At 41.7% G+C, this 27,100-nt stretch overlaps 1 protein-coding gene across 4 annotated transcripts in view; it reads left to right on the forward strand.

Annotated features, from left to right (window-relative positions):
• PPARGC1A (PPARG coactivator 1 alpha) overlaps nucleotides 1-27,100 on the forward strand; it is a 341,886-nt gene that overhangs the window by 308,580 nt on the left and 6,206 nt on the right. For 3 of the 4 annotated variants that reach the window (XM_054172283.1, XM_054172284.1, XM_009904915.2), the window contains 8 exons: nucleotides 4,506-4,700; nucleotides 5,639-5,761; nucleotides 6,696-6,900; nucleotides 10,981-11,026; nucleotides 11,135-11,208; nucleotides 18,482-19,385; nucleotides 19,928-20,032; nucleotides 20,169-20,289. In XM_054172283.1, coding sequence (XP_054028258.1) covers nucleotides 4,506-4,700; nucleotides 5,639-5,761; nucleotides 6,696-6,900; nucleotides 10,981-11,026; nucleotides 11,135-11,208; nucleotides 18,482-19,385; nucleotides 19,928-20,032; nucleotides 20,169-20,289 — 1,773 coding nt within the window. Of the gene's footprint in view, nucleotides 1-4,505; nucleotides 4,762-5,638; nucleotides 5,762-6,695; nucleotides 6,901-10,980; nucleotides 11,027-11,134; nucleotides 11,209-18,481; nucleotides 19,386-19,927; nucleotides 20,033-20,168; nucleotides 20,290-27,100 lie in introns of those variants that run through there. The other variant, XM_054172286.1, reaches the window with a different exon arrangement.

The following is a 27,100-nucleotide window of genomic DNA, read 5'->3' on the forward strand; positions in this document are numbered from 1 at the left end:
TTTAGATCACTTGGATATTTTCAGCTGGAGGAAAATCTTGTGTACTCTTTGTTAATTGTGCTATGAATAGATCTTAGGCTGCTGAGGAGAAATGAGTCAATATGTTGAAATGGTGATCCCTCATGGGCTCACGTGTACACCTGGCTGCTCAGAACTGCTTACCAAGCTGGGCTGCTGGAGTGGTGACAGCTTTTACCAGCTGTGGATCTGTCCCAAAGTTTCCTGGGCTTTTTACAGAAACGTGGCAAGCTGCCACTGCTCCCAGCTCTTTGGGGCTGTGGACTAATGCCACAGTTTAGACCCTGATCTTTCAGGATGAATCAAGGTGGTTCAGATTATCAGTAAGGAAACTTTAGAGCATTGTCATCATTCCTTAGGTGATTTCACTTCTTGAGATACAGCGAGCAAAAGCTTTGCACATATCACAGAGGGAATCAGAGGGGAAGTGTTGGAAGATATGATCAAGATTTGGAAAAGATTTTCTAACTGTTGATTCACTACAGAGTGAATCAGCATACCCAAGCTGGCCACGAGAGAGCTACAGTGGAGTCTTGCATCTGGACCTCTGCACACTGGTGTCAAGGTCTTCAGGAAGGGATTGGTGCATGGGAAAGACAAAGTGGCAAATTCTCCATTACAGCTCAGTCTTAGACACCTGCAGTGGGATTGCTTACAAGTAACAAGTATTACAGTCATAAAATGCTAGCCACGAAGTGAACCCCACTCCATCAATAGGCAGAATAAGCAAAGGAGAAAGAATTATCAGGGGTAGAGGATTTAAATACCTTTGTGTGGGTAAATTATCAACTCATTTCTTAGCACTTCTCACTGGCCAAAGAGAGAACATCTCTGGAGACATTTTACTGAAGGCAGAAACCCAATTAGAATAAGATTGTTACCCAACTAATAAAGGGTTTTCAGACAGAGAATTATTTTTAGTGCTGCAAAAGTCTTGAAGCACTAAAGCAAAACATGTGAAAGCAGGGAAGAGCACAGTTAGAAACACTTCATGATATTTAGGCTCCTAGATTGCTTATTTCTGAGGATTGGTTGGTGTCCTACAGCACTAGCCAGTGTTTCCCATTGCATTTCCTAGTGCCAAATCTTATTTCTCTTCAGAGTTAATGCCATCTGGGTATCCTAGAAAGTTTTGCTGTCAGAAATGTGAAGACACCTGTGTTCAGTGACATGCTCTGTTCCTTGCCTCCTTCAGCTGGGGGGTAGTTCATAAGGGTCAAAAAATATCTGTGTATTAAACTTGGTTTTAAAGGTTTAACTATGCTGTTGCTTCTGATTGGCCTAAAGTACTGTTTGTAAAGAAACACAATCAGATACAGCAGAAATGGTGCTGAGGGGAGATGCAGAGGGTAAAACCAAGGATATTAAGTTTCTGTGGTCTGGCTGGGAAGTGATGCCTGACTGCTTCTGTGTTAAAAACACGCTGTAGTTCTGCTAGGTGCTCCAATTACTTAGTGTCTCTCTTTAGAGAGAAGCAAGCACTTTCAGTGTGACCCTGCTTGGAAGTAAGGGACACGATAGAATGAGTTCCTGAGAGCACATGGCACATCCTCTAACCTCACTGGAGAAGGAAGGTGCTTAGCTCCTGATTCACTGAGCCTGTGTGATGTGCAGGTTGGATGCCAGTCTGAAATGTGAGCTGCTGCAATGACAGTGCTGAAACTGTGAAAGAGCCTGCATTTGGCCATGGCGTTACTTCTCCCCAGCGCTGTCAACACCAAGACTCAGGTTGCAACAGCAAAGCAGAAAGCTGCTGCTTCAGTGATTATTGCTCAGACGTTGATGCGCCCGACCATCTCTCCCTCTGCATCTCCCCTCAGCACCATTTCTGCTGTATCTAATAATTGTGTTTCTTTATAAACAGTAATTTAGGACAATTAGGAGCAATAGCACAGTTAAACCTTTAAAAGGTTATCTAGCAATGTCATTTTCTTGACTAATGTGTTCCTGCTGCCATGTCGTTTGTGAATAGACATGTGTTAGCCAGCTAGTGTGCTTCATCTGTGCTGACTTTGATTTATTTGCTCTGTAAATTGGGACTGAAGCAATAATGGAAAGTGACATTAATTGTTTAACAGAGTCCTCTTTGTCACATCCTCTGCTTTCTCTGGGGTGTTTGAATGTTGAAACTTGTACAAAACTAATTGAAATTGCTGTGATGAGGACCAGTGTCCACTCAACTTTCCAGTTTTGAATGTCAGCGCACTTGAATGTCTGTTTAAAGCACAAGAGCTGAGCAGCTAACAGCAAATATCAGGGTTTCTTCTGGCATGCTATTATTGAAGAAGGCATTCCCCATTAGAAATAGTAACACTTCCAGCTTGGGTGTCAGCTTTGTAAGTTGCAAGGCACAGTGAAGGGGGTGCAGGGGTGTGCCCCACCGGCTAGACTTGCTGGAGAAGTTCCTGCTGCAGGGCTGGAGGCAGCCAGACTGTCCCATGGTTGTATTTATTTCCCTCAAAAAGTGGCTGTCAAAAGCTGGATTTGGAGCATGGTTTTATTCACAGAGTGGCTTCCCTCAGCATATTTCCAACCTTTGTACACTGAATTATCCCAGCATTGTGCATGTGTCTGCTTGGTTTGGTGGAAATCACCAGGTACTAGAACTTAGACTCTTTTTTTTCTTCAGTGGCCAAGTGTTTTTTGGCCTTGTAAGTAAATACTTCTCTGTAGCATTAGCTTTGCCTGAGTATTTGTTTGTTTCTTGGGGGTGATGCTGTAAGCACCAGCGCAGTCTCTGCTCTGCTGTAGCTTTCTAGCTCCAAGACAGAGTTTCTGTAAGCAGCCGTGAGGTGTGATCTGGCAGAGCAGCCTGACAGAAGCAGTGATCTGTGTGGTTTATGAGTGTCTCTGTTTGGAGTCTGGTAGACAAAATTACTACTGAAAAAAAAAAAAGGCCATGCTAAGGGGATACTCAGATTCACTTGGTTCTAAATTTTTTCTGAAGTGTAACTGGCAGTGTTTTAGTGTTGACTTTTAAAGGGTTGTTTTAATTTGTTGGTTGTTTGTCTCGCTGGTATATTTCTTGCTAGTTCACTTTTGATAAGTGAGATTTGAGTTCAGCTGAAATTTCTTCACACTGTGAACCTGGAACACGATGAGCCACTCTGAAGCTGGTGGAAAATCTCCCAATTTGATATCCTGAGAATCAGTGAAAGGCTTTTCATTTACTTTAATAGCGCTAGGATCAGCCTAGGAATCCTAGATAATTGATCTGTCAAGATCAATTTCCAACCTTTCTGAAAAATAAGTATAATGATTTTTACACAAGTCTATTCCTCCAAGCTCTCAGCATGCCAAAAAATTTGTACCTTAATATACAGTAGGGACCGTGTTTCATTAAAAAATTGGAAGTCATTTGAATTTACTCCATTTGACAAAAGGAAGTCATGTTGCTGGAATAAAATATCTAATACAAATTCACATGACAGCCACATCTGATTAGGAATTAATCAACTTTTTATAATTGCCATCTGAATTAGATAAATGCTCACAATAGTCACGCTGAGTACTCAAACAACATAACTCGAAAGGACCACTTCAAAGGCAACCTGCATTGCTTTAAAACCCAGAGAGCCTGCCACTTGCAGCATGAGTCCTGATGGCCGCTCATAGGCAGAAGTTGTTCTTTTTGGGTTTGGAGCTAGGATTTCCAGAAGTATGGAAGGGAAATGCTTTCTTGCTTACCCCTGGCTGTGTATGTGTGGAGGGTTGGCTGGTTACAAAAGGACATAAGAAGGACCTGAGAATGACTTAGCAAAGCATAGAACACAGCTGATTTAGGCCAATCATGAACAAGGACAAAGCGACCTTGGAGAGTTTCATGAGGAACTTAGCTAGAAGAAATAGGAACTTGTGGTTAACTTAGCAGGCTGTCAAAACCGCAGGAGGTAGGCTTGACATTTAACATGTAACCAATGGTATGAGAAGGATTTGAATATATGAATGAGCTATCCTATATAAACTGTGTGATTTTGAATAAAGATTGAAGCTTGCTTATCAATCATATTGATTGTATGGTCAAGTCTTCCCGCACTGCGACATGTATGTAAGAAGGACTTCCAGATTTCACTGGTGATTCGTTTGGGTCTTCTGATTAGCTGTCCTACTCTCTGATACTTGTAATTTTGTCAGGTCAATTAGCTGGTGTTCAGTGTTGAAAAGAGAAAAAGAAAGAGACAGCCTGGGCTGACACCATCACTGGGTGTCAGCAGCTTAGGCACATCCTGTAATACAATCCCTGAGTGATTACTTCTTGTTGTTAACACTGCTGAAAAGGGAAAAAAAGAACTGTGGATGAAAAGTAAACGAGAGCAATACAGTGCAAATGCAAAGAGACTTCTGTTGAAGGCAGAGATGGGTTCTTTTATTGTGCCTAATTACATCTTCTGAGACACTGTTGCAGGTTTCTGTCACATACAGAGACATCATTTTGATCCATTCCTCTTCTCACCTGGTTCCGCTTTTTGTGTTGTCTCCTTCTGCAGAAGATAGATGAAGAGAGTGAGGCAAACTTGCTAGCTGTTCTCACTGAAACCCTGGACAGCATCCCTGTGGATGAGGATGGATTGCCTTCGTTTGACGCACTGACAGATGGAGATGTGACCAACGAAAATGCCACTAGCCCTTCCCCGATGCCCGACGGCACCCCTCCAACTCAGGAGGCAGAAGAGCCGTCTCTAGTAAGAACCCTTCCTACTGTTTAACGGGAATTGGATGTGCCTCTGGCAGCCCGCTGCATGGGTATGATGTAGTCACAGTAAGGTCTGGGCTTTTCTTTTGGACTGGAAAGGAAAATGGAGTAAAGAACCGAAAATTAAGCAGGGGGTGGGGGAAAACAGCACCAAATACCATAGGATGACTAATAAGGCAGTCCATTAAAAAGTGTGTTTGAAGAGATTGTTTTTGAGATTCTTCTGCTAATGGCTGACACTTTTGCTTATCATGCTGTTCAAATAAGTTAGGGTAATGGTTTTTAATCCAAATTTCATTTCTCGGGGCTGTTTTTGTGTGTATGTGCAGACATCACTTTTGGTGATCTGCAAAGCAGGACCCATTGAGTCTGGCGGGATGTGGGGCTAATTTTGTGCCTTTAACATTGATTTGACCAGTGAACACCAGCTCAGTGCTAATCAGGGCAAAACTGAACCTTGGGTGAGGATGTGGGTAAAATCTCATATGCATTTTGCTAAATAAAACCAGTTTGAGGCGTGATTCTGCTTCTGCTGAAAGCTCCTGATCACTGGCTTCTGTGAAAGCAGAGCCAGATACCTGCATCGTGGTGCTGTATCCATGAAAGTTAACCTCCCTGTTCAGATCAGAAGCCTCTTCTGTGGAACAGATCACCAAGGATTTCATTTTGCTGTGGATTCAGAAATGGAGCACCCTGGGCATTTCTACTTGCCCCACAGTATACTGCAGGAAAGGGAGCAGAAATACGCTGCCAGTCCAGGAGGAAATGAAATCTCTTTGCTCTGGGGAATAGCGAGCCCTTCTTTCTGTTTTGTTGTACTTTGCTGAAATTGATATAGCTAACTTTAAGTAACTATGCAAAAATGTAGATAAGTCATTTTCATCCAAACAGATGCATAACTTCACTCTTTCCCTGATGTGTTTGTAGCTTAAGAAGCTCTTGCTGGCTCCAGCCAACACTCAACTAAATTACAATGAATGCAGTGGTCTCAGCACACAAAACCATGCAAACACTAATCACAGGATCAGAACAAGCCCTGTGGTTGTTAAGGTACAAACTTAATCTTTGTAATAAGAAAAAAAAAAAGGGGGGGGGGGGGGCGGGGAGGAAAAAATTGTAACAAGGTCTTTCATGCTTCCAGCAACTGAGCAAGCAGTTGATCCATATGTATTGTATGAATCTACCTACTGTCTTGCAATTGCTTTAAAAAAACCCAAAGTGACCAGATCATAGACTGGGTTCCAGGAAATCACCTGAGCTCCTTTGTGCTCTGAATATTTTGCTTATGCTCTTTCACTTGGCAGAGTTGGGTTGTAGTCCCACCGTCTGTTACTCTTGCCTACTTTGTTGATGCACAGAGTAGTAGGGGGCATGATAAAATTTGCTGATGGTCTGGCGGTGTTTATGAGTGACTCCAGGTTGCAGGATTGCCTTTTTACCAGCTGTCTGAGCTTAAGAAAAATGACACTGGATCCTTGGAAAAAGCTGTATGTCGGCCATGGATTGGCTGGAATGGGGGCTCTGCCATAATTCTGTTAGCAGGCATAGTCAACAATGTTTGTCTTGCCATTCACTGTAACTGAAAACAGAGCGTTTAGGGGTACTTAAGAGAGTTGTGAATATTGGGCTCAAGCAATCAGCAGCAAATTAAGGTTTAAGCCAGCTTATTTTTTTTGTTCACAGTAAAGGTGCTGCAGGGTCTTGTTAGTTACATGTTGCTGAGTAGGAACATTGAAATGTAGGAGAAATGAAATAAAAAGCTGCATAAATGTCATTTAGGAATTTTAAATGTAATTTTCTTTCCTTGTTCTGCAAACAATTATTCACAGCTCATAGATCTAGTACACTTAGACTGAACACTTCATTGAAAATCTCATCTCTTCAGAAAACCTATATCCATTCTGATAAGGTTCAGTTCACTAATTTTAGCACTTTTTTTTTTCCCTTTTAATTTTATTTTATTTTATTGTGCCCTGTTTTTAAGACTGAGAATTCATGGAGCAATAAAGCAAAGAGCATTTGTCAACAGCAAAAGCCTCAAAGACGTCCCTGCTCTGAACTTCTCAAGTATCTGACTACGAATGATGACCCTCCTCAGACCAAACCAGCAGAGAACAGGAACAGCAGCAAAGAGAAATGCACCTCCAAAAGGAAGCCCCATCTGCAGTCTCAGACAAATCATCTGCAAGGTAGGTGTGGGACTGAAGGAAGCAGCTTTGGTACCGGCAGTATCGCAGGGAAGCTGTAATACCGCAGTTGTGAATCCCCTTGATACCTCTTCTGTTCTTTGGATTAGTATTGTAAATCTGGCATCTCTTCTGTGTAGGGAGAACTTTAAAACAGTATAATGAAGTTAGAATTAGTTAGCTAGATTTAGCTTTTAAATAATTTTAATCCTGTCTCTGTTGCCCTCAGCCTCAGAAAACAAATCTCAGGGAAAAAAAGTTTAGCAAATACCACGTGTTCATGTGCCAGGCTAGCTGGAGAGGCTTATTCACAGAGTACTGTACCACTAAGAAAGCATTATTTCCCTAAACAAGCTGGGCAGGCCAGTTCATTAGTGAGCTTTTCTTTTTTGCTAGTGTAAAACTGAAGGCATTGTTAACCTGCCACCTAGTCCTTAAGAGACAATAAATAGTGCTCTCGCTGCTACAGAGAAAGCAATAAATGTGTCATTCCTGTTACAGCTGGAATGCCAGTTTGTAATTTTATTTTGTAAATAGTTGAAAGTTTAGCTGCCATCCTGATCTTTCTCTCTCCTTTTAGATTCTTTATGGCCAAACCTAAATACTTGTGTTGACTTTTAGTATTCCCTAATGCATATACGATTGGTCTACATTACAAGTAGCTTCTATGACAGAGCAAGATCTTAAAGCCCCCCACTCTCTCTCTCTCCCCCTCTTCCCTTGCCTGTTTTCCCAAGATAAAGGAAAGCTGTAAAAGTTAACAAGCCCAAAGGGAGTTATTTTTAAAGTTGTTGTTACTTTAAAATACATCTATGTATATACAGTATATATAGGCTTGGCAGCTGGAAGGCTGGGTGCCTATCTCAGTCACATCCGTGCAAATCCTGGATGTGACTTCGGTGACTCCACCACAGTCACTGGGGGTTCTCTGGCTGCAAGACAGATCAGGATATGCCCCTAAAGGTGGTGTTCTGATATTTTTTAAAAAACAGCTGTAAACTGTATAGGTTTTTTTGCTTCTTCCCTCCCCCAATTTTCAGCCCACATCAAGTCTCATTTTTCACTCTTCAGTAGGAAGTGTAAGCAAACTTCAGAAAAATAATCTTCTCTTTCCACCACCCTCTTGCAGCTGTGTGTTCTGACATCCTAAGTGTAGCTTTTGCTGCTATGGTCTCATCTGAACAATGTTTCTTGTAAGAAAGAAATCCAACTGCCCTGAGAGCTTCTTGGATACCAACTGCCACTCCTTCTGGATGGCTTCAGCAGTCTGCTTCACAGAACAATCCAGGCTGAACGCTGCATGTAAAACCAGGGTCTCATGCTGCAGTGGCACTGAAATGTAGACCTGCCAGAAGTTAAAGGGAGCTTGATTGGCACTGTTGGGTGCTAAGGTGCTCTGTGATAAGGTATATCATGTGTGACATGCTATATATAGCACATGTGTATTATACACACACACACAGAAGTACAGATTATGAAATCTTCCTATTCAGATCAGAGCTGCAATTTTCCCTCCAGCTGAGGCAGTTGTGTAGGTTCAGTGCAAAGAAGCAGGTGGGCATGCTGGGCTTTGGAAACAGCACAGAAAGAGAGCTGAGGGAAGTCCAAAGGGACGTACAGCTAACTTAGCAGTGTTTAAGAGATGATGGTGACTTTGCAGGTGAAATTGCAGGCACAGAGAAATTACTCTGTTCTTTAATTCCTGCAGTTTAATTTACAGGCTTCTGAAATGTTTTGGGTTTTTTTTTTTTTTTTGGTGTTTTTTTTTTCATCAAACTTGCCTCATACACCAATATATGACTTCAATATCAATGGATTTGCATATAATGCAAATGCAAGACTATAATGCTTTCAGTTTGGACAGTCAGTTCGGGCAGAAACAACCTTACAAGTTTGATATTTGCAGACCTGCGGTCATTAGTTCATACATTTAATCAAAAGGACAAGAAAATTGGCTCCTTCTGTTCTAAAAAATAATCAGGGTCTGATGTCTTCTTTCAGAGTTGGGGAAAACTCACAAAGGATAAGTCAAATGGTATTTTCCTTTAGGGCTGCTGTTGTAAACATATTGCAAACCCACGGGAATGTCCACAAACCCCATCATGCCAAAGATCATCTGTGGTTTTGCATTGAAATTTGCCCATGAGGAAACTTAGTTCTTTTGAACCTGAATGTTTTCAATTTACAGGGACAAGCAACTTCATGTGAACCCTTTTTAATAAGAAAAAACTCCACACCACAGTAGATCTTGAAGCTCTAATAAACAAGCACCATTGATAGTGTCTCAGCTAAATATTTACACTGTCAATAGCTGTATGTGAGGACAAATCCTTTGCAGGAGTACTGTTTGGTCAAGCCCTTGACTAGCAGTAAGAAAACCGATGGGTGTTTTGGTATGGGAATTTCTCAGTGGGAGAGCTCCCTCATAGCTGCCAAAAGTGAATAGATAGGAGCGTGAGATAACGCCTTGGTCCTGTGCCCATCTCTGGCAGGTTTGCACTGTGCTTCAGAATTTTATAAATAGGGTCTCATGTGAAGCTGTTCTGTGGGACTAATGAGAACTAAAATGAGACATTTTAGAGGCTTAAATAGCTCTTACACTTTCAACTTCCTTAGAAAGCTTAAAACAAGCAGAGTGTATAAATACTACACACAAAAAAAAACCACAGTGGAAGTTTTGCATAAAACTTCCTTCCAGAGCTTTACTGTAAGGTCTGTGGTTGGTTTACCACATTTTTACCCCTAGGTAAAACATTACTATCCCTAGATGTATATAAAATACACATAAAGCCGTGTGAAGATGCATTCAGCCTCAGTGCCGGTGGTTTTATGCACAAAGCAGAAGCAGCACTGGGTCAGACAACTAACTCATTGAGGTGCATCTCCTCACTCCGGTGGTGACTTCTGAGGAAGGTGAACTTGAGGTGAACACCTGAGCTTCCATTTCTAACTTTCATATGGGGAGGAGGAGAAACAATATGCAGCTCTTGAGAATTGAGTTAATTTATTTATTTTTTTTTAAAAGTAATATCACTTCAGGAATGCTCTAGAGCTTATAAAAGTAATCAATTTGCATATAAAATCCTTTAATGTTGATGGGAGCTCCAAGCCTGGAATGAATACAAAATACGCAGTAGTGACACTCTGGACAAAAGATCTGCAGTGCAGGAGTGTTCAAGGGGAACATTTTGTCTTAAGTAATTAATCTGCAGAAGAGATCCCCTGCTGTTGTTCTTGGTACAATGCTCTCTGCGTTTAAACATCAATCTAACTTCTGAAAAGTGAAATTTGCAAGTAATATTCTTCTTTAATTTTTAAACATTTTGCTGACAATTAAAGGACTCTCAGCTGTAGTACAGTAGCCTGGTTCTTGGCTTGCTTTGGGAAAATACAAGTTTGCATGAGTAAAAGCCATAAAGGCTACTTGGATTTTTACAGCCAGAGCTTTGGGGTTTTGTGTCTGTTGGGATTGTAGTGCCGAGAGCTTCAACCCCGTTTTTAACCATCTGTGACTGTGTCCGTGGCTTGTCATAGTTTGAGGATAATATGCAGAAATTTGGACTGTAAGTGGTTGGACTCTGGCCTCACAGAAACAACCTATTCTCAGTGCTATATATAAAATTGTATATTGTAGAAGTAAAATTAACTGAATATTCATAACGTTCTGTTACTTCCTAGTAATGCTGCTGCTCCTGTTTCCAACTGAAACGTGAACTGTAGTCTAAATTAACTCTGAGAGAAATAACATTTTCACAGTGTATCCTGTAGAGTTCTTCATTGATTTTTAGCATGTACCACTCTTCTTCTGAAAGGTTCTTGGCATTTGGGTTGTGTACTGTATTTCAGAGGTACAGTAATTGATGTAAATCATTGTTGAAATTTAGATGCCCTTTTGGTACCATTAATAAGGAATCAGAATGAGCCTCCTTATTTATCTAAGGTACACTGAAATGGCTATTGAACTATCAGCACTCAGCCCTAACTGACTAGCATGGGATTCCAGCACCAACATAAAAAGAAATGTTCTTTCTATACAGTATGGAGTGTTTAACTATTCCATAATCCTTTTCCTTTTCCTTTCAGCCAAACCAACAAGTTTATCACTTCCATTGACGCCCGAGTCACCAAAGTAAGTACTAAAAAGCGCAAACATACCTACAAGGGAGGGGGGTTCAATAGATTTTGGCTACAGCAACTCCATTTCAGCTTGTTTTTATAAATGTGCCCTGTCTTCCAGTGATCCCAAGGGTTCCCCATTTGAGAACAAGACTATTGAACAAACCTTAAGTGTGGAACTCTCTGGAACTGCAGGTGAGAAATGGAGAGTGCTGCCTCTTCCTTTAAGCATGGCTCATGTGCGTGTTTGTTAATTTTAATATACCACAGCTACACCAAGACCTCACAGTGGTCTCCAGTAGATTAACTGCCCTGCAGTTGAGCATTGACTTTTTATCCAGTTACCTGAGAAGGAATGTGTTTGAAAATATGGCTCCAAACCTCCACAAGAGAGCATAATTTCTGGGAAAATATGAATGAAACCATTTATCTGTTCTACTTCCCCATTTCCCCATAGATTTGTGTACTGCTGAGCACCATCTTTCAGAGAGAAACCCCACAGCACAGTGTAATAGATGTTACAGATGGAAAAGTTATGTCATTCAGTCTGTCTCCAGGCCAGTCTAGGGCTGTACGTGACTGCATGTTTCAGTGCTTTGTCAATTCTAGATTAATATGTCACAAATAACAGCTTTCTCCTCTGCCACTGAAAAACTATTCCATAGCTCAGAGGTAATTTTTTTTAATTGGTATTCATTTTCTATTCTTTCTTTCTCTTTATTTCTTCTGTTAGCACATATCACACAACCTCCCTTTACCTTGCCCCTCCTTTCAGATCCCTGGTGTTTCTAACACCTGAAGAGTCGTCGACATTTTATCCTATGCTGGGACAGTTCATGCATCACCCATTGTGCTCATTTAATTCATCTGCTCTTCTTCCAGCTAAAGTCAATTCCTTCAGACTCGGATCAGGTTTATTCTTTCCTCTGAACTCTGTTTTGCCTCCACTTTCCTGGAGTGCTCAGAACTGTTGAGCTCCACTGGAGCTTTTGCCAAGACTGCTTTCTTTCTCAGTTGTATAATACTGAAAAATAAGAGGTGTACTGCTTGGCATGTGTTTCTCTCCAGATAAGAGTGAATTGTAAATTATGTGATTCCTAACATGTTTGGGGGGCATTGCAAAATATGCCTTTGGGTGCCTTGAATCAGCCTGGTGCTTCTCAGTTCGGTGGCAGCTGTACACAAGAGCAGGCCCAAGCACTAGATGTGTGTATCTACTTGAGGCTTTTGCCTCCCTACATCCTTCATTCCACTCTTCCAGAAACTCCTTCATTAGTTGAGCATTAAAACACACACACACTTTACCGAAAGCTTGCATCCTTAATCATTCATCTCATGCCAGAAAGAAGTTTCCTTCTATTGCACCCTTTTGGAAAACCAGCAGAAACACAGCAAAATTCACTGCATGCAGCAGGATAATCCCATTCAGTGCCAGCAGGCCTGAAGCATGGAGGAGCCTCTTTTATCATTACTGCAGAGCAAATCTGCATGAGGGTGCCCATTTGTAAGCACACTGGTAAGTGCTTAGCACTGCCAACTGAAAGGGGCAGCTGAGGTGACTACAAGCAGCCCTTGAAATCACTGAAGAGAGCAGTGTTTTTCACCCAGCCAGCAGTCTACTCTTCACATCAGCTAACTAGACAGAAACTGGGACCCTGGGTAGTCCTCTAGCATTGCCTCCATACTGGCAACAGGAATGCTCTTGGTGTTACCAAATTCATTCTGCTCTGTTATCTTGCTCTAGTCTTAGCAGTGGTTGGTGAGGAGGTTTCAGGACAGTGTATTTCATCACTTGCCTGCTGTATTAATCTCTGCCTTTAGATTCGTGTAGATTTTATGTTTATAATCATATATATAAAAGGCTCAGTGGGTTTGCATGTCTTCTTGATTCATTTGAATTGCAGTAGTGTCTTGTGTTATGTATCTGCTCATGCTGGAAGCAGACACAAGTCCATCACAGAAACCACCTCGAGTACTGAAGAACTTATAACGTATGTGAGTAAATCGTGGCAGAATGGGGACCCACTTCAGTGAGAAAAACCACACCCAAAAAAGAATAAGGAAGAAAGCAGTGGCAGCAGTGATTACTACTACCTTGGAGTTCTTCAGTGAGACCCTGGCAACTCTAAATGATATCTAGATAACCACATAGCTCATTGTCCTCACGCAGGGCAGCTTGCACTGTACAAGCACTGTTTATTATAATTTAAATAGGAGTTGCCTTGATCTCACTGCAGAATTGAAAAGACCATTAGCAGTGCTGCTCACACTAGCGAAGCACAAAGTATTTTAATATAAAGAGCAGCTCCCTTGATCTCTCTGCTGAAAACAGCCTCGGTTGCCTCACTGGTGAATTAACTTTGGAGGAGAAAAATAAATAAGAGCATTTCCTACGTGAGCCATCAATCTTTGTCACACACGTGTTTTGGATTCGTGTAGCTGAAGTCAAACTGAAACTGTTCTCTTGCCAGGGCTGTATCTTGTTTTTGCAACAAATCTGTTAGTAGTCGTGAGTGTAACTTTATCCTCCCTAAAACTGTCAAAACATTGATCTGTCAAATCACAAGGAACAAATATTTTGCTACAGTGTTTTGAAGTCTCGCGCAAGAATTCTTTGAATGCACTTTAAATAAATGGTGTGTTGTAGAGGAGTAAGGCTGCTGGTACCTGAAGTCCCAGCTCCTAGTGTTGTTCAAAGGAAAACGGACCAGAACATCATGATATGGAGGGAGTTCTACGTGAGGATAATGTAGCAGTTGGAATTTCTGTATAAAGCAAGTCTCACTCTGAACAAGAGGCTCAGAAGTCCCTCTCCCTTTGCTTCCATAGCTAGCTGCATTGCCAACACTTTGGTAGGAGGTCACGGGCTTGAATCTCTCTGATGTCTTCCAGGAGCATGGGATGTTTCTGTGTCACTGAGACCTCTTTGTTACCAGTCAAGTTGTGGGGGCACCTGCTAGCACAGGGTTAACTCCCCCCTCTGGAGGTGGCTGTGCTTCTCTTGGTGATCAAGGGCTCCCCAATAACTATCCTAGATTTTCTGCTGAACTTCTGATTGCCAGAAGTTGGATGATGTGATGCCTAAAATGTTTGAAATCCATCTGCCTTTGTTTTCCCAGTGTGGTTTTTTTTTTAAGCCTTCACTCCTACGTAATCAAAGCCGTCATGTAAATGCATGAAAGAAGTTCACATGCTTAAGACTCAATCAGTAACTGGAAGGCTATTTCCACCTTTTTGTCTGCAGCAGGTGATGGCGAAAAGTCTCTCATTTGCACACAGATCCCTGTAATTTATCTGAGCATAAAACTCCTCACTGGTCTTTCCTTGGGTACAGAATTTGATTTCTCCAAAAGGATGACAGGAAAGGCTGTATGAATACAATCAGCTTGAATAGTGATTTGAAATTCATGAGCATCCTTGAAAATACTTATACTCTGCTCTTTGCCCACCTCTAGATCTGTGTTACCTTTTAGTTGTCAGAACAAATACTTAAAATCTATCACATAAGAACTTGTTTGGCTTCAAAATGATTTCTGATAAAATGAGATGTGAGATGCAGAGAGTTGTCCAGAGGGAATAAAATCTGGTAAATAATTTGATATTTTCAGGCATCTGTGTTTATTCTCTGCAGCACTGACAACAGGATTAAACTGAATACTCAACGAGCATGTAGCTTTATATGATATGATGGCCATTTATTTTTATTATATTTTTCCTGGCTACTGCAGTCTTATGCCACACAAAGGCTCTTCTGGTTCTTTTACTGAACTGAGCTGTTCTCTTGTATTCAGCATCCAAAGTGGCCTTAAATAACGTTTCCCTTGACAATCCATTCTCAAACTTTAAAAGTTCATTTTCATGCCTCTCGAAAGTCCAGTCCACACGTGGAAAGGTTTGAGGACTGTCTCCCCCAGAAGACACTGATCCTCAGCCTCTGCAAAGCACAACAAACATCATCCAACACTGAAATGCCAACAGTTGCAGTAGAGTTTTAGAAAGATCTGTCTGTGTAAAACAGCTTTGCAAACCTTTCCTATGAAGTCAAGATGTCACATTTTACACCAAGGGGCTCCCCCTCATTTCTGCTTATCAACCTGGTTGAGCTAAAATACTTACTAAGGGTTTGGTGTCTTTTCAGTGGAGTTTTTGGAATGAAACAAAAGCAGTTTCACTCTCCCAGGAACTTTTTTGAAAGAAGTCACTCGACCGAGGTGGCAGAGTTGGCACACATGCAAACAACTTTTGTTGCACAGACACAGGGAGGATGGTGCTGGCAGTGCTGGCAAATGAATGTACGCTGCTCTCAAGCACAAGATCGTCGACTCACTTCATAGTATGCAGACAGAGCAAGGCAAAGTGCAAAGCTACCATTTACCAAAGCCATTCAATTAGAGAAAAGCCCCTACAAAGAAAATGGTTTTATAGCACGTCATGAAAAAATACTTGCCTTTTACTTTAAAAAGAAGAGGAAAAAAAAGACTGTTTAAGGGGGATGATTGTAGAGTGTGTACCACTTCTAACAGATTTGCTGTGCAGAAGTACATAAGTGTGAGTGATGTAGAGGTACTTGTTTATTATAGAGCACATTTCAATGCAGTAATCATAAATATTGCTAAGGTTGTGCTCTGTTGAAATATGACCTACATACTCTTGATTGTTTGTGTTACGTGATTTGTCTGACACCCATTACATTCTGGGTAATGGCAGCCATTTGTTGCTGTGCACAGCAGGCTCTTTTGACAAAAGAAAATAGGCAGCAATAAAAAAGCTATAGTCTGAATTACATTCTGCACAGCGCTGCACTGCTGAGAGTTTGTGCAAGTGTGTTAACAATGCTCTGAACTGCCTCTTGTCAGCCTTCAGCCCGTAATGGCCATCTGTCCTTCCATAAATCTGTCAAAACCTGCTAAGTTCAAGAGAGAGCACAGAGTATACCTTGCACTGTCAACGCTAAAATGTACACACTGGAGGAGAAATTGGCACGTGTGAAGTAATCCAGCGGTTAGAGCGTATCGTAACACCCCTGATGGGGGATCATGGCCCTCAGTGCAGATTGCCAGGGGTTCGTGTGAAGATGAACAAGTGTGCAGCCAGCTGGTTTTCTCAAAGTTCATGGGCTGGAGATTGGTCATGGGACTCTCCAAAGATGGATTCTGTAGTGGTGACATGAATTCAAAGCTTCCCTTGCTAGGCCATCCTCCGGTGGAGGTTTGTTCAAAAGTTAAAGGAATGTTTTCCAACTTTTATCTGTACTTGCCTGTGCGCTTCCTGCTTCTGCTGAACACCAGGAAAAAAGCCAATATGCCACGAGGAAGCCCTTTCTAAGGCTGTCCCTAGCACAGCTCTGCCAGCAAGAGAAGTGCCAGTAAATGTAGCTCAGTCTGTACTTTTGCAAGGGTTTTTTTTTACAGGGGTGGCTGCTTTTCCCTTCCTCTAAAGATTGTTGAACTCCTTGTTGAGCTTGTGGAAATTGTTGTGCTCTGTGTTTAGTTGGCTTCCTGCTGGGGCCAGCTTTAAAGAGGTGGAAAAGGAAACAGTATTTTCTGTTTGAATATTGGATTATCTCTGAGTTTCTATGCTAAAATTCTTAAGTATGCATGTTTATTGTGGGGTGGTTGTATTGCTGCTTCATTCTTTCCTTAAAACTATGTTTAAAAGGAAAAAAAAAAAGGAGCCCACCTTGGTGTAGTGGAAAGTGTCCCAGCCCATGGCAGGGGGCTTACAACTAGGTGATCCTTGAGGTCCCTCCTATGATTCTCATGGCCTACACAAGTTCATGAGGAACAGTGATGGTTCTCTGTCTTTTTTTTAATCTAGAAAATAGTCTTTGCTTACTCAAATCTTTGTGGAGTATAAGCCTGAAGTTTTAACCAAAAAAGTTATTGCTACAGAATTTGAAGGGATGCTCTTCCTTTTACTAAACATTCGTTTGGCGCTGCAAAATACCTCTTGGTGAGGAGGTGGATAAGGTGTGAAATAAATGCTGCTGGCCCAAGTGAATCTTCAGGAAGGAAGAAAAATTTGAGAACTCAAATTAAAGGAAACAGTTTAGCAGTGATGACTTTGCACAAGACTTTTTCACTATAAATTTGAGGTGACTGGAGTTTTAGGTGTCATCATTGTGCCTCAGTTTCCCTGGCTTTTATGGCATTAGGCAAAATCTTCACATAGCCACAGGTAGCTCACAGCTGTGTTTGCCAAACGTTGAGACAAAACCAAGCATCTCTTTCACATCAAGTATTCATGCCTTGGTACTTCTATTTTTTTTTCCTAGCACAAATTCATTGCAGCTAATGCAGTGGGGCTCCCAGTCTCCATTTGTGCTCCTTAGGGAGCACTGTGCATTGATGGACGCTTTTCCTTCTTTACAGCAAAACACTGTAAAACATAATCCATTTGCATTGATCTGCTGAGCTCTGTTGCATGGTTAAAAATATGAAACAAAACTCTATAGCTGTGTTTGCAAGACACATTTCCTGGAAGTGTGTCTGCCCTCTCTCTTTCATTCTTGCTAAGGAAGTAATAGAAACCTCATTGTTTGGGCTAGGAGAAGAAATCTTGGGCAGCATCAAACTCTGGAGCACTTAAAGGTGGTCTGGATGTCCTAGAACTCCCTAGCCCTGGTTTAAGTTGTTTAATTTTAAGCATATTTATTTCTAAGTGACATTAGAGTCAGTGCACATTTTCCAAACATAATACAAACATTCCTGTAATTTTTTCCCTGAGCAGTGGCTGCAGTTTGCTGTTACTGTAGCCTGGTGCCCTGGGTTATCTTTTCAGTAAAATCTGAAGAAATTACAATATTCTACTCTTCCATGTCCTATTCTTCACTTGGGTTGCAGTTGCAGAACCACTTTTCAGGCAAAATGTATTAGTTATGCTTACAAGAATGTATTATACATATATTAGCAATGGTTTACTAAGTTAATGAACTGTGGAGGCGAAGAGTCATTGCAGTCGAGTCGTAGAGTTGCTGTACTTCCTTCATTCAAGTTCTGTGTTGTACCAAGGCTCCTTTGGTAGCACTCAATTATTTTTCTCAGGCTTGCTTTTATTCAGGTTTTTTGTCTGCTAATTTCTTTAGGGTTTTGACAGTGCTGGTCTTCCGACTTGTGAATTTTTTGTGTCCTTCTGATTTTTAACAAAAAAGTCTTTTCATTTTTATCTCTTGATCTTTTCTATTACAATCTACAGAGAGGGAGGCGGATGTCACAGAGGAAGGGGAGGGGCAGAAATGATGTTGAAGATTAATGGCAATCCATTAGTACTGTTACTATTGTTCTTATCAGAGCTTTGGTGTCTCATGCTCCAAATACTCTTATTCCCAGGATTAGTAGTGCTGTATTCAAGTGATGAGGAATGGGTCTTGCTTTGTGTCTGACTTTAAAGAAGCACGTGAGCCACCTTTATAAATGTTGTATGCGTGCTGACAAATACTCTGTTCCTATTTGTTTTTTCCCCTCCTTAGGCCTAACTCCACCTACAACCCCTCCTCATAAAGCCAACCAGGATAATCCTTTCAGGACTTCACCTAAGCCGAAGTCATCATGCAAGACTGTTGTACCACCTTCCAAAAAGCCCCGCTGTAGTGAGTCTTCCGGTTCTCAAGGAAATAACCCAATCAAGAAGGGTCCAGAACAGTCTGAGCTGTATGCACAGCTTAGCAAGACTACAGTACTGTCCAGTGGACATGAGGAGAGAAAGACAAAACGGCCCAGTTTGCGGCTGTTTGGTGACCATGACTACTGTCAATCTGTGAATTCAAAATCGGAAATACACGTTAAAATATCCCAGGAACTTCAGGACTCCAGACAACCAGAATCTTCACCTGGGTGGCAGTGTCAGATTTGTTCTTCTTTAGAACAAGACCAGTATTTCAAGAAAGAGACTCTACAGACAAGTAAGCAGGGATCCCACGGTAATAACAGAAAACAGCTCCAAGACCAGGAAATTCGGGCTGAACTGAACAAGCATTTTGGTCACCCCAGCCAAGCTGTTTTTGATGAAGAAGCAGATCAGACCAGAGAACTAAGGGACAGTGATTACAGTAATGAACAGTTCTCCAAACTACCTATGTTTATAAATTCAGGACTAGCAATGGATGGTCTCTTTGATGACAGTGAAGATGAAAGTGATAAACTATGCTACCCTTGGGATGGGACACAAGCCTATTCGTTATTTGATGTATCGCCTTCTTGCTCTTCTTTTAACTCTCCATGCAGAGATTCAGTGTCTCCACCCAAATCCTTATTTTCTCAACGATCCCAAAGGACACGCTCTAGATCAAGGTCCTTTCCTCAATGCAGGTCTTGTTCCCGTTCTCCATATTCCCGATCGAGATCAAGGTCGCCTTGTAGTAGATCCTCTTCAAGGTACAGTACAGCAAATTCATTTATCATCCTCATAGTTAGTAAGAGGGAAAACAACAAAAAGGCATAAAGCAGCTTGAAGGAAAGAAAGAAAAAAGCAGTGACTTAACCCAGTGTAACTCATTCTCTTGCTCCTGAACTGATTAACTCTGAAGGCAGTGGAGTTGCTACAGAAACAATTCTTGCCATTATCCTCTAAATTTGTCAAGTTTACCCTGTCTGAGTGGAGCCAATCAGGTCAGCAGCAGAACAGTTGCTGAGAGATGCACGCAACTAACCTTTCCCAATATCTGTGAGCTGCCTGGTGCCAATCTAGCTGCAGTTCTTATCAGATGAAGTTGACAGTAGTTGACTCTCCTCTCTACATTTGCCTCAATAAGGAACATTACAGAAGGGTGAGGGTGGAAAACATTTGAGGCCCATAGCTGACTAGGAGATCACAGGCTGTCGCTGGAAAATCTTGCTGGTAGCTCAGGGGAGAGGTAGAAAATTTTGCCAATAGATTCAGGCTGAGTGGCCAAGGTGAATTGTGTTTCTTCCTGCAGATCTTGTTGCTATTATGAGTCCAGCCACTGTAGACACCGAGCATACAGAAGTTCTCCCTTACGTGCAAGATCACAATCCAGATCACCGTGCAGTCACAGACCCAGGTAGAGCGTGTTACCTGCATTGGTTTGCTTTGCAGCTGGTTCTCAAGGCATAACGAAGCATTCCAGAAAACTGTATTACTAATTTTACTTTCACAAATGCAGGTGCTTGATTTAATGACTCAGTTATGTTTCCTAGATATGACAGCTATGAGGAGTATCAGCATGAAAGGCTGAAGAGGGAAGAATACCGCAAAGAGTATGAAAAACGGGAATCTGAAAGGGCCAAACAAAGGGAGAGACAGAGGCAGAAAGCAATTGTAAGCACTGTGAAGATAACTTTCATTTTCAAATAGATTTCTGTTTCTTTTCATAGATTTCTAAAGCTAGAACTCGCACTTAATTTTCTTTCTTTTTTCATGAAAGAAAAACCAAAATACAACACTCTGCTTCCATGTGTGTGTTAGTATGCCAGATTTTAGGCAAATGTGTTGTAGCAGTTTGTGTTTTGATGTTACAGTACTATTTTTTTTCCCCTGTAAATTGCAACTCTGCAGGGTTTTCACAGTCAAGCATACAAAGGGCTCACTAGAAAAAGGTTTCACCCCAGATAATAAAAGTTAAAAGTGAACCAGTCAATTTTTCTAGTGATCTATCAGTAAGCCTTCATTTTATACTATATATCACCTACCAGAGTGCCAGTAATCAATGCCTATTTTCTGTATTTATGGGGTTTTTGCACAAGCAATGCAAGGAGTCAGCTTACCTACTGGTTGCTGGATGTCAGTAGTAGCTGTAATTGTCTATAAAGAGGGTGCAGATAACAGGATCCAAAGGCAGGAGCTGCATTGAAGTTTTTTTTCCTTTGTAAGACTCTGTTAATTTTAAAGTTATTTTTAGCAAAATAAATAGTCTGAAGACATGATGCAATTTGAAAGAGTCACTTAGCACTGGCCCTCTCATAATGAATATGTATTATTTAATTATTTTGTTCATCTATGTTCTGCTTGAAACAACTCAAATACCTGAGGCAAATGAAATACCCATGTGGGGATGAGCAACTCTCGTGGCTGTTGTAACTGTAGGATAGAAGAATGGCTATTAACTGGCCAGGTGGCTTTTGCCCCTCTTGAATTCCCCATTGGCAACTGCATGATAGTTCTGATAAATTAAGTTGGGAGCTGCTCTAAGCCTGCACTCCTCTTGTAGTTGCTAAGCCCATTTAGTGTCTCACTTAACCGTTTTTGCTTGATTTCCATGTCCTGCTTATTCCATTCACTTTCACTGCTGTTTTGTCTGAGCTCTGGCTTTTGCATCAACTGGTACAGACTGGGATGCTTTATCTTCATTTCTAGGTTTTCCCCTAGTGCTCTGTCCAAGGCTCACCAAAATGAGTGGCTCTTTTTCCCAGTGCCTTTAGTGGACTTTGTCATAAAAGGTGATTTGTCACACACTTGGCAGCATTTTTTCTAATACTTAGACCTTCAGAACTGGGAGTGTGGAGAGATTGACAGAGGCTGGTGTACTCTACAGCAATGAGAAATTCTGCAAGGGAATAGACACCTTTATTTTCTGATTTTTGTCTTCACTATTGAGCTTCATCAAATCATTTCACTTTTCTCTGCTTCAGGTACCCTATCTACAAAGTGCTGGTGATAGGTGTATTTTGTAAAGCACGAGATTTAGAGCTATAACATGCTCTGCTGTGCTGATCTGAAACTCGGCGAAGGCAATGGAATGATTTTGCTTGCCTTCAGACAGGGCTATATTTAAGTCAATTGTTGCAGTTAGTTTTAAAATATCTGGCTTCCATCTGCTTGGAGATGAACACTAGCTTCCAGCCATCGTAACTTACGCTGCCTGTTCTCTCTTAGATCAAACACAAATTAAAGATCCAAGTAGACCTCTGTCATGGGTATATCTTCCTACTGCTCAGTCACTGTACCTTATTGGTGTAAATAACGATGAAGCCTGATGAGGAGATAGAAAATTGCATGTATTTTGAAACCAAAAATGCTTGGCAAGTAGCTAATCAAGAGAAAAGGAAAGAATAGAAACTTTAAAAGCTCCAGACATGCTGTGTTATGGCTTCTTCCTATCTTAACAATGTTAGACATTTCAGTGCAAGGCTGAATTTCTTTCCTTCCTGAAGTAAGAATTGTCATGATGATTAACTTCATTAAAGAAATTTATTAATGAATGTGAATAAATCAGAACTAAAAAAAAAGCCTAAAACAAGGCATAAACTTAAAATTCAGTCACCTGTGTAAGTGCTGCAGATGTAGATGAAATCCTGTTAACTTCTTTATCAAGTCTATGAGCACTTAAAAAATCACTGTTGAATCATGCTGGTTTATTCTCTGTACAAATAAGTAGAGGTTAGGGACTGCAGAGACAGGGAAGGCCCTGATGCCATGAAATCAGTGATAAAATCTGGTTTATTTCTAGCCTTCTCTGCTCCTTTTCTTAGTCCTTTCAGCTTATGGGTCCCTTCTGTGCTACTCTTTTTTTTTTTCTTGGGGGACTTAACTCATTTATTGTGCAGCCAGGAGAATCTCCTCTCTTTCCTTGAACTCTTTGGACAGTCCCATAAATTAGATTTCTTTACTCTCTGCATTGGGGATTTTTTTTTACATTCTTTCTAGCCGATTCTCGTGCTGCCACAACTGATTCATGGCCACATTCCTCCAGGTACTGTTGAAAGAGTGGCCCAAAGATTGGGCAGTACAAATGCCTCAGGTGTCACACAGGGCAGGTGGCTTTTCATCATAAGCACTGTGCTGTGATCTCAGGAGCTGGTTGTAGAAAGCATGCGCAGTGGAAAGGGGACAGAAGTTATGGCTGACCTAAAAGCCATCGGGTAATTCCATGCCCGGAATTAGTCTCCATGAGACAACCAGGGTGGGAAACCTAGGAAAAAATAAATGAGAGAAAAATTCACATTTGAATTGGTCAAAACCATATGTGAAGCAGTGCCCTCTGATTGTGCAGGCAGCTTGTGTTTTGGCAGGCGAGAGGGGAGATTGGCAGAACTCGCAGGAGGCTTGTTTTAGAAGCCTGTGCTCATGCTGTGTGGTGGAGGCGTGTTCAAGTGGCTGCCCCTTGAGTCCTGCACACGCCACTTTCACCACAGGAGCTTCAGATCAGCTAGAAGCCTGGGCTAGCATTTCCTTGTATGGATCCCTGAGTGCCTATCTAGACTTACAGCTATATATAGGTGGCTTGACATCTAAAGGTACTGTGATATTTTTCTCCTCTTTTTTCCTTCTCTTCCTCCCTACAGTTATTCCAGATTCAGTGCCTCCTTTTTATTTTGTGTGAGTTGAGGTCTTAATTTTCAGCAATCACACTTGAAAAACAGGATCTGAGTCCACAAGATGTTTTCCAGTTAGAGAGAGAAAAATATGTTGGTCATTCATTTGTTCATAATTTTGTTTGGGATGCCTTTGCTAACTGAGAAATGCTAGCATAGTTTAGTTTGATCTTTACTTCATTTATTTCACTAGGTCCCAATTTTGTTTTGGAATGGGTTCTCATTGAACAGAAGGATGGTCTACCACCAAAACTGACCTGGCTTTGTAGTGTTAAGCAGATGGGAGTGGAGGCACAGTCATTGTGAAACTTGAAGAGCAACTGCAGAACAGGAAAATCTTCTCAGGGCTTTGTAGGAACTGGAATACAACATCCAACCAGGGCAGGTAACAGTGATTTGCCAAGAAGAGTGAGGGCTCCTTTTTACTTCTGATACACCCCAGGAAATTTCTGAGTTAATGTTGGCTTTTACTCCAGCAGCCCATTAGACCATGCAGCAAATACTTTCCAAGGCATGGTGTCAGAAATACAGTTAGCACATTTTTGTTCTGGAGTCACCAGTTCATGGTTCCCCATTGACATGGTGCACCAGGGCTGGGAGGTTAAACTGTCTGATGAGCAGCCTGGTGTTCTGGATCTCTGCTACTCTGCCTCTCTGGGCACAATACTGACTTAGGGTCACATCATCCCTGCAGCTCATTTACTGTGGCTGCTGGCTGCTACCAGGAGGTACAACACAATCAGCTTCTTATCCAAGTAGAAAATTATTATTAACGTTGCTACTTTTCATTTCTAAGTGCTGACAGCCTCCAAGAGACAAGCATCAAGAGTCCCTGTCCCAGAGAACTTACAGACATAAAAAGATAAATGCAGTGTGAGGCCGCTGCAGCGGAAAGAAACACAGTTTCAAAGAAAATAAATTGCTGTACAACAGGAAGGCAGGAGAAAGGTGGTTTCATAAGTGAGTGCTTGGCTTCTCTCAAATCTAAAACCAGAGTCAGCCTTATAATGGAGTGCTTTTCCACTAAGGAAGCATCCAGTTGTATGTTGTATATTTAGTTTGGGGTTTTTTTTGTAGTTGCTCATCTATGGCATTGATCCCAGGCACTCATAATTTTGCTGTGTGAGCTGCTGAAAATGTATCAAACAGATTACCTAAATCTTGAGATTTACTCATCCGTCGCTGTCTTTCTAGCAGTCACCACAGAGCGTGGCTGGACTGTTGCAGTCCTCAGCCACACAGCAACACTTAACCATTTTCACAGAATCACAACAGAATCAACCAGGCTGGAAAAGACCTCAAAGACCAATCAAGTCCAACCTAATACCTAACACCACCTGACAACTAAACCGTGGCTCCAAGTGCCACATCCAATCCTTTTTTGAGCACCTCCAGGGACAGTGACTCCACCACCTCCCTGGGCAGCACATCCCAATGGCCAATTACTCTTTCTGGGAAGAACTTTCTCCTCACCTCCAGCCTAAACTTCCCCTGGCACAGCTTGAGAGTATGTCCTCTTGTTCTGGTGCTGGTTGCCTGGGAGAAGAGACCAACCCCCACCTGGCTACAACCTTTCAGGTAGTTGTAGAGAGCAGTAAGGTCTCCCCTGAGCCTCCTCTTCTCCAGGCTAAACAACCCCAGCTCCCTCAGCCTCTCCTCACAGGGCTGCACTCCAGACCTCTCACTGGCCTCGTTTGCCCTTCTCTGGACACGTTCAAGTATCTCAGTGTCCTTAAATTGAGGAGCCCAGAACTGGACACAGTACTCAAGGTGTAGCCTAACCAGTGTAGAGTACAGGGGCACAATGACTTCTCTGCTCTGGCTGGCCACACTATTTCTGAGCCAGGCCAGGATGCCATTGGCCTTCTTGGGCACCTGGGCACACTGCTGGCCCGTGTTCAGCTGCTGTCAACCAGTACCCCCAGGTTCCTTTCTTCCTGGCAGCTCTCCAGCCACTCTGACCCCAGCCTGTAGTGCTGCATGGGGTCATTGTGGCCAAAGTGAGAACCCGACACTTGAACTAGAAGAGAGAAGTTGCTTGGCATGGTAGGCAGTACAGGCATGGAACTTGCAGTCAGCCAGCCTACCTGTGCTTTGGTTCCCTGTGAGGTAAAGGTCTCAGAATGGGGAAGGGAAAACAATGAAGTTTTGGAGGAAGCCTTTGCAGAACAAAAAGAACATTAGCATGCATAAATGTTCTACAGGATGGCTGATCCTATTGTTGACTTGTAGATGTGTAGGGCATATCCTGGTCCTGTGTTCTCAAATTGTGGCATTCTAATACTTCAGTACTTTCATTTGAGACTTGAAATAGGACTTTTCAGACTGAGGTTTTTCTGCTACATCTGTCTATTAAAATGTTTTTACTGCAAGGAAGAAAGAGGAAGAATATGAAGAAGCTTTATGTATACCAAAAGAAGATATTTTGGGAGTTAATCTAACTCTTCTTTCTTCCATTTTAGCTAGCAAAGCAATGAACTACACTTATATCTTAAGATGCAAAATAAATCATCTGCCCTCTTGGGAGGGAAATAAGAACAGTATCTTCTGGAGTTTCCTGCAGGTTCCCTCTGCCCACGCTGAATTGAAAGCACACTGTCATTCTCTAGGTTTCCAGGTCATATATCATCTCCTCTTAAAAAGTCCAGTGCAAAGTACACTTAATATGCAGATATGGACTTATGCATGTAACTTACTATAAAATAAAGGTCTTGAACATTTAGAGCTATGTTGTCATTTTGTTAGGCTTCTATAGCTGCTGTTTTTAATAGGGACTAAAAGGCAGGTGTCTCAGTCAATGTAAATGCGCTCTCCATAGTTGCTTTAAAGAAACCAAAGTTAACCAGAACAATGACATTGCTGCATGAATCCTGCGTTCTCCAGTATCTTACACCATCATGGCACTCTGCTTAAAAAAAAGTGCTTGAGCACATCTCCTCATGTGTGCACACTGGAGGACATATGGTGCGTTTCAGCTTCAAATCTGAATTTCCTTAATTTTGCAGGTTTAAATTATTCCCTTAATGATAGTTTAACAGGCTTCCCCCCCTTTTTTTTTCCTAATTGTTCAGTTTTGTTTTATTACAGTTGTCTTAAAGGGATATTGGAGATATAAAGGTTATTAGAGGAAATAGAAGTAGGAAAAATTGTGCAGGCATGCAGGCAGACTTACGGAAGAGCGTGCAATAGTTATTTCCATCACACTGTAATATAACAATCTCCATGTCAGTGAGTGAAGCATTATGTTTTTTCAGTCGAGATGTATTATCACAGCTGAAGTATATTAGACAGTCTGCTATGTTATGTTCTGCTCCATCTGGTCAGTCATTTAGGTTCAATAGCAAGTATCAGTGGAATTGTTTCTTATCAAGTATTTCAGTGCGGTTAAATCCTTGATTTGGTAAAACAGTCTGAAAAAGTAATTACTGTGCATATGCAGATTTTCCTGGGTTTGAAGTTTATGGCACCCAACCATACTGAAAGTAAGCAGAATTAAAATGGCAAAAGGGAAGAACTGCAGATTTCTGTTGCTTGTACTCTACAGTCCCTAGTTCCACGAAGCCCAGACTCCTCTGTCAGGAGGGTCAGGGCTCTGGACTGAGGGACAACAGGGACAGATAAAAAGCAGCAGCTGTCTGTAAAGTGGTACTCTTAAAATTATGGCCACACCTGAGCACACTTGTCCTGCTTTTAGCCATGCCAGCTTCTCCAGACTGCACTGCTATGGCAGAGAACAAGGGCAGCTTTTGGACCATGCACTTTGTTAGGCATAACATTTAGAAATTGAAGTGTCTGTCCCAGCAAAGCTACAGAGGACT

Source organism: Dryobates pubescens, chromosome 23 (assembly GCF_014839835.1).
Source record: "Dryobates pubescens isolate bDryPub1 chromosome 23, bDryPub1.pri, whole genome shotgun sequence".
Taxonomy (NCBI): domain Eukaryota; kingdom Metazoa; phylum Chordata; class Aves; order Piciformes; family Picidae; genus Dryobates; species Dryobates pubescens.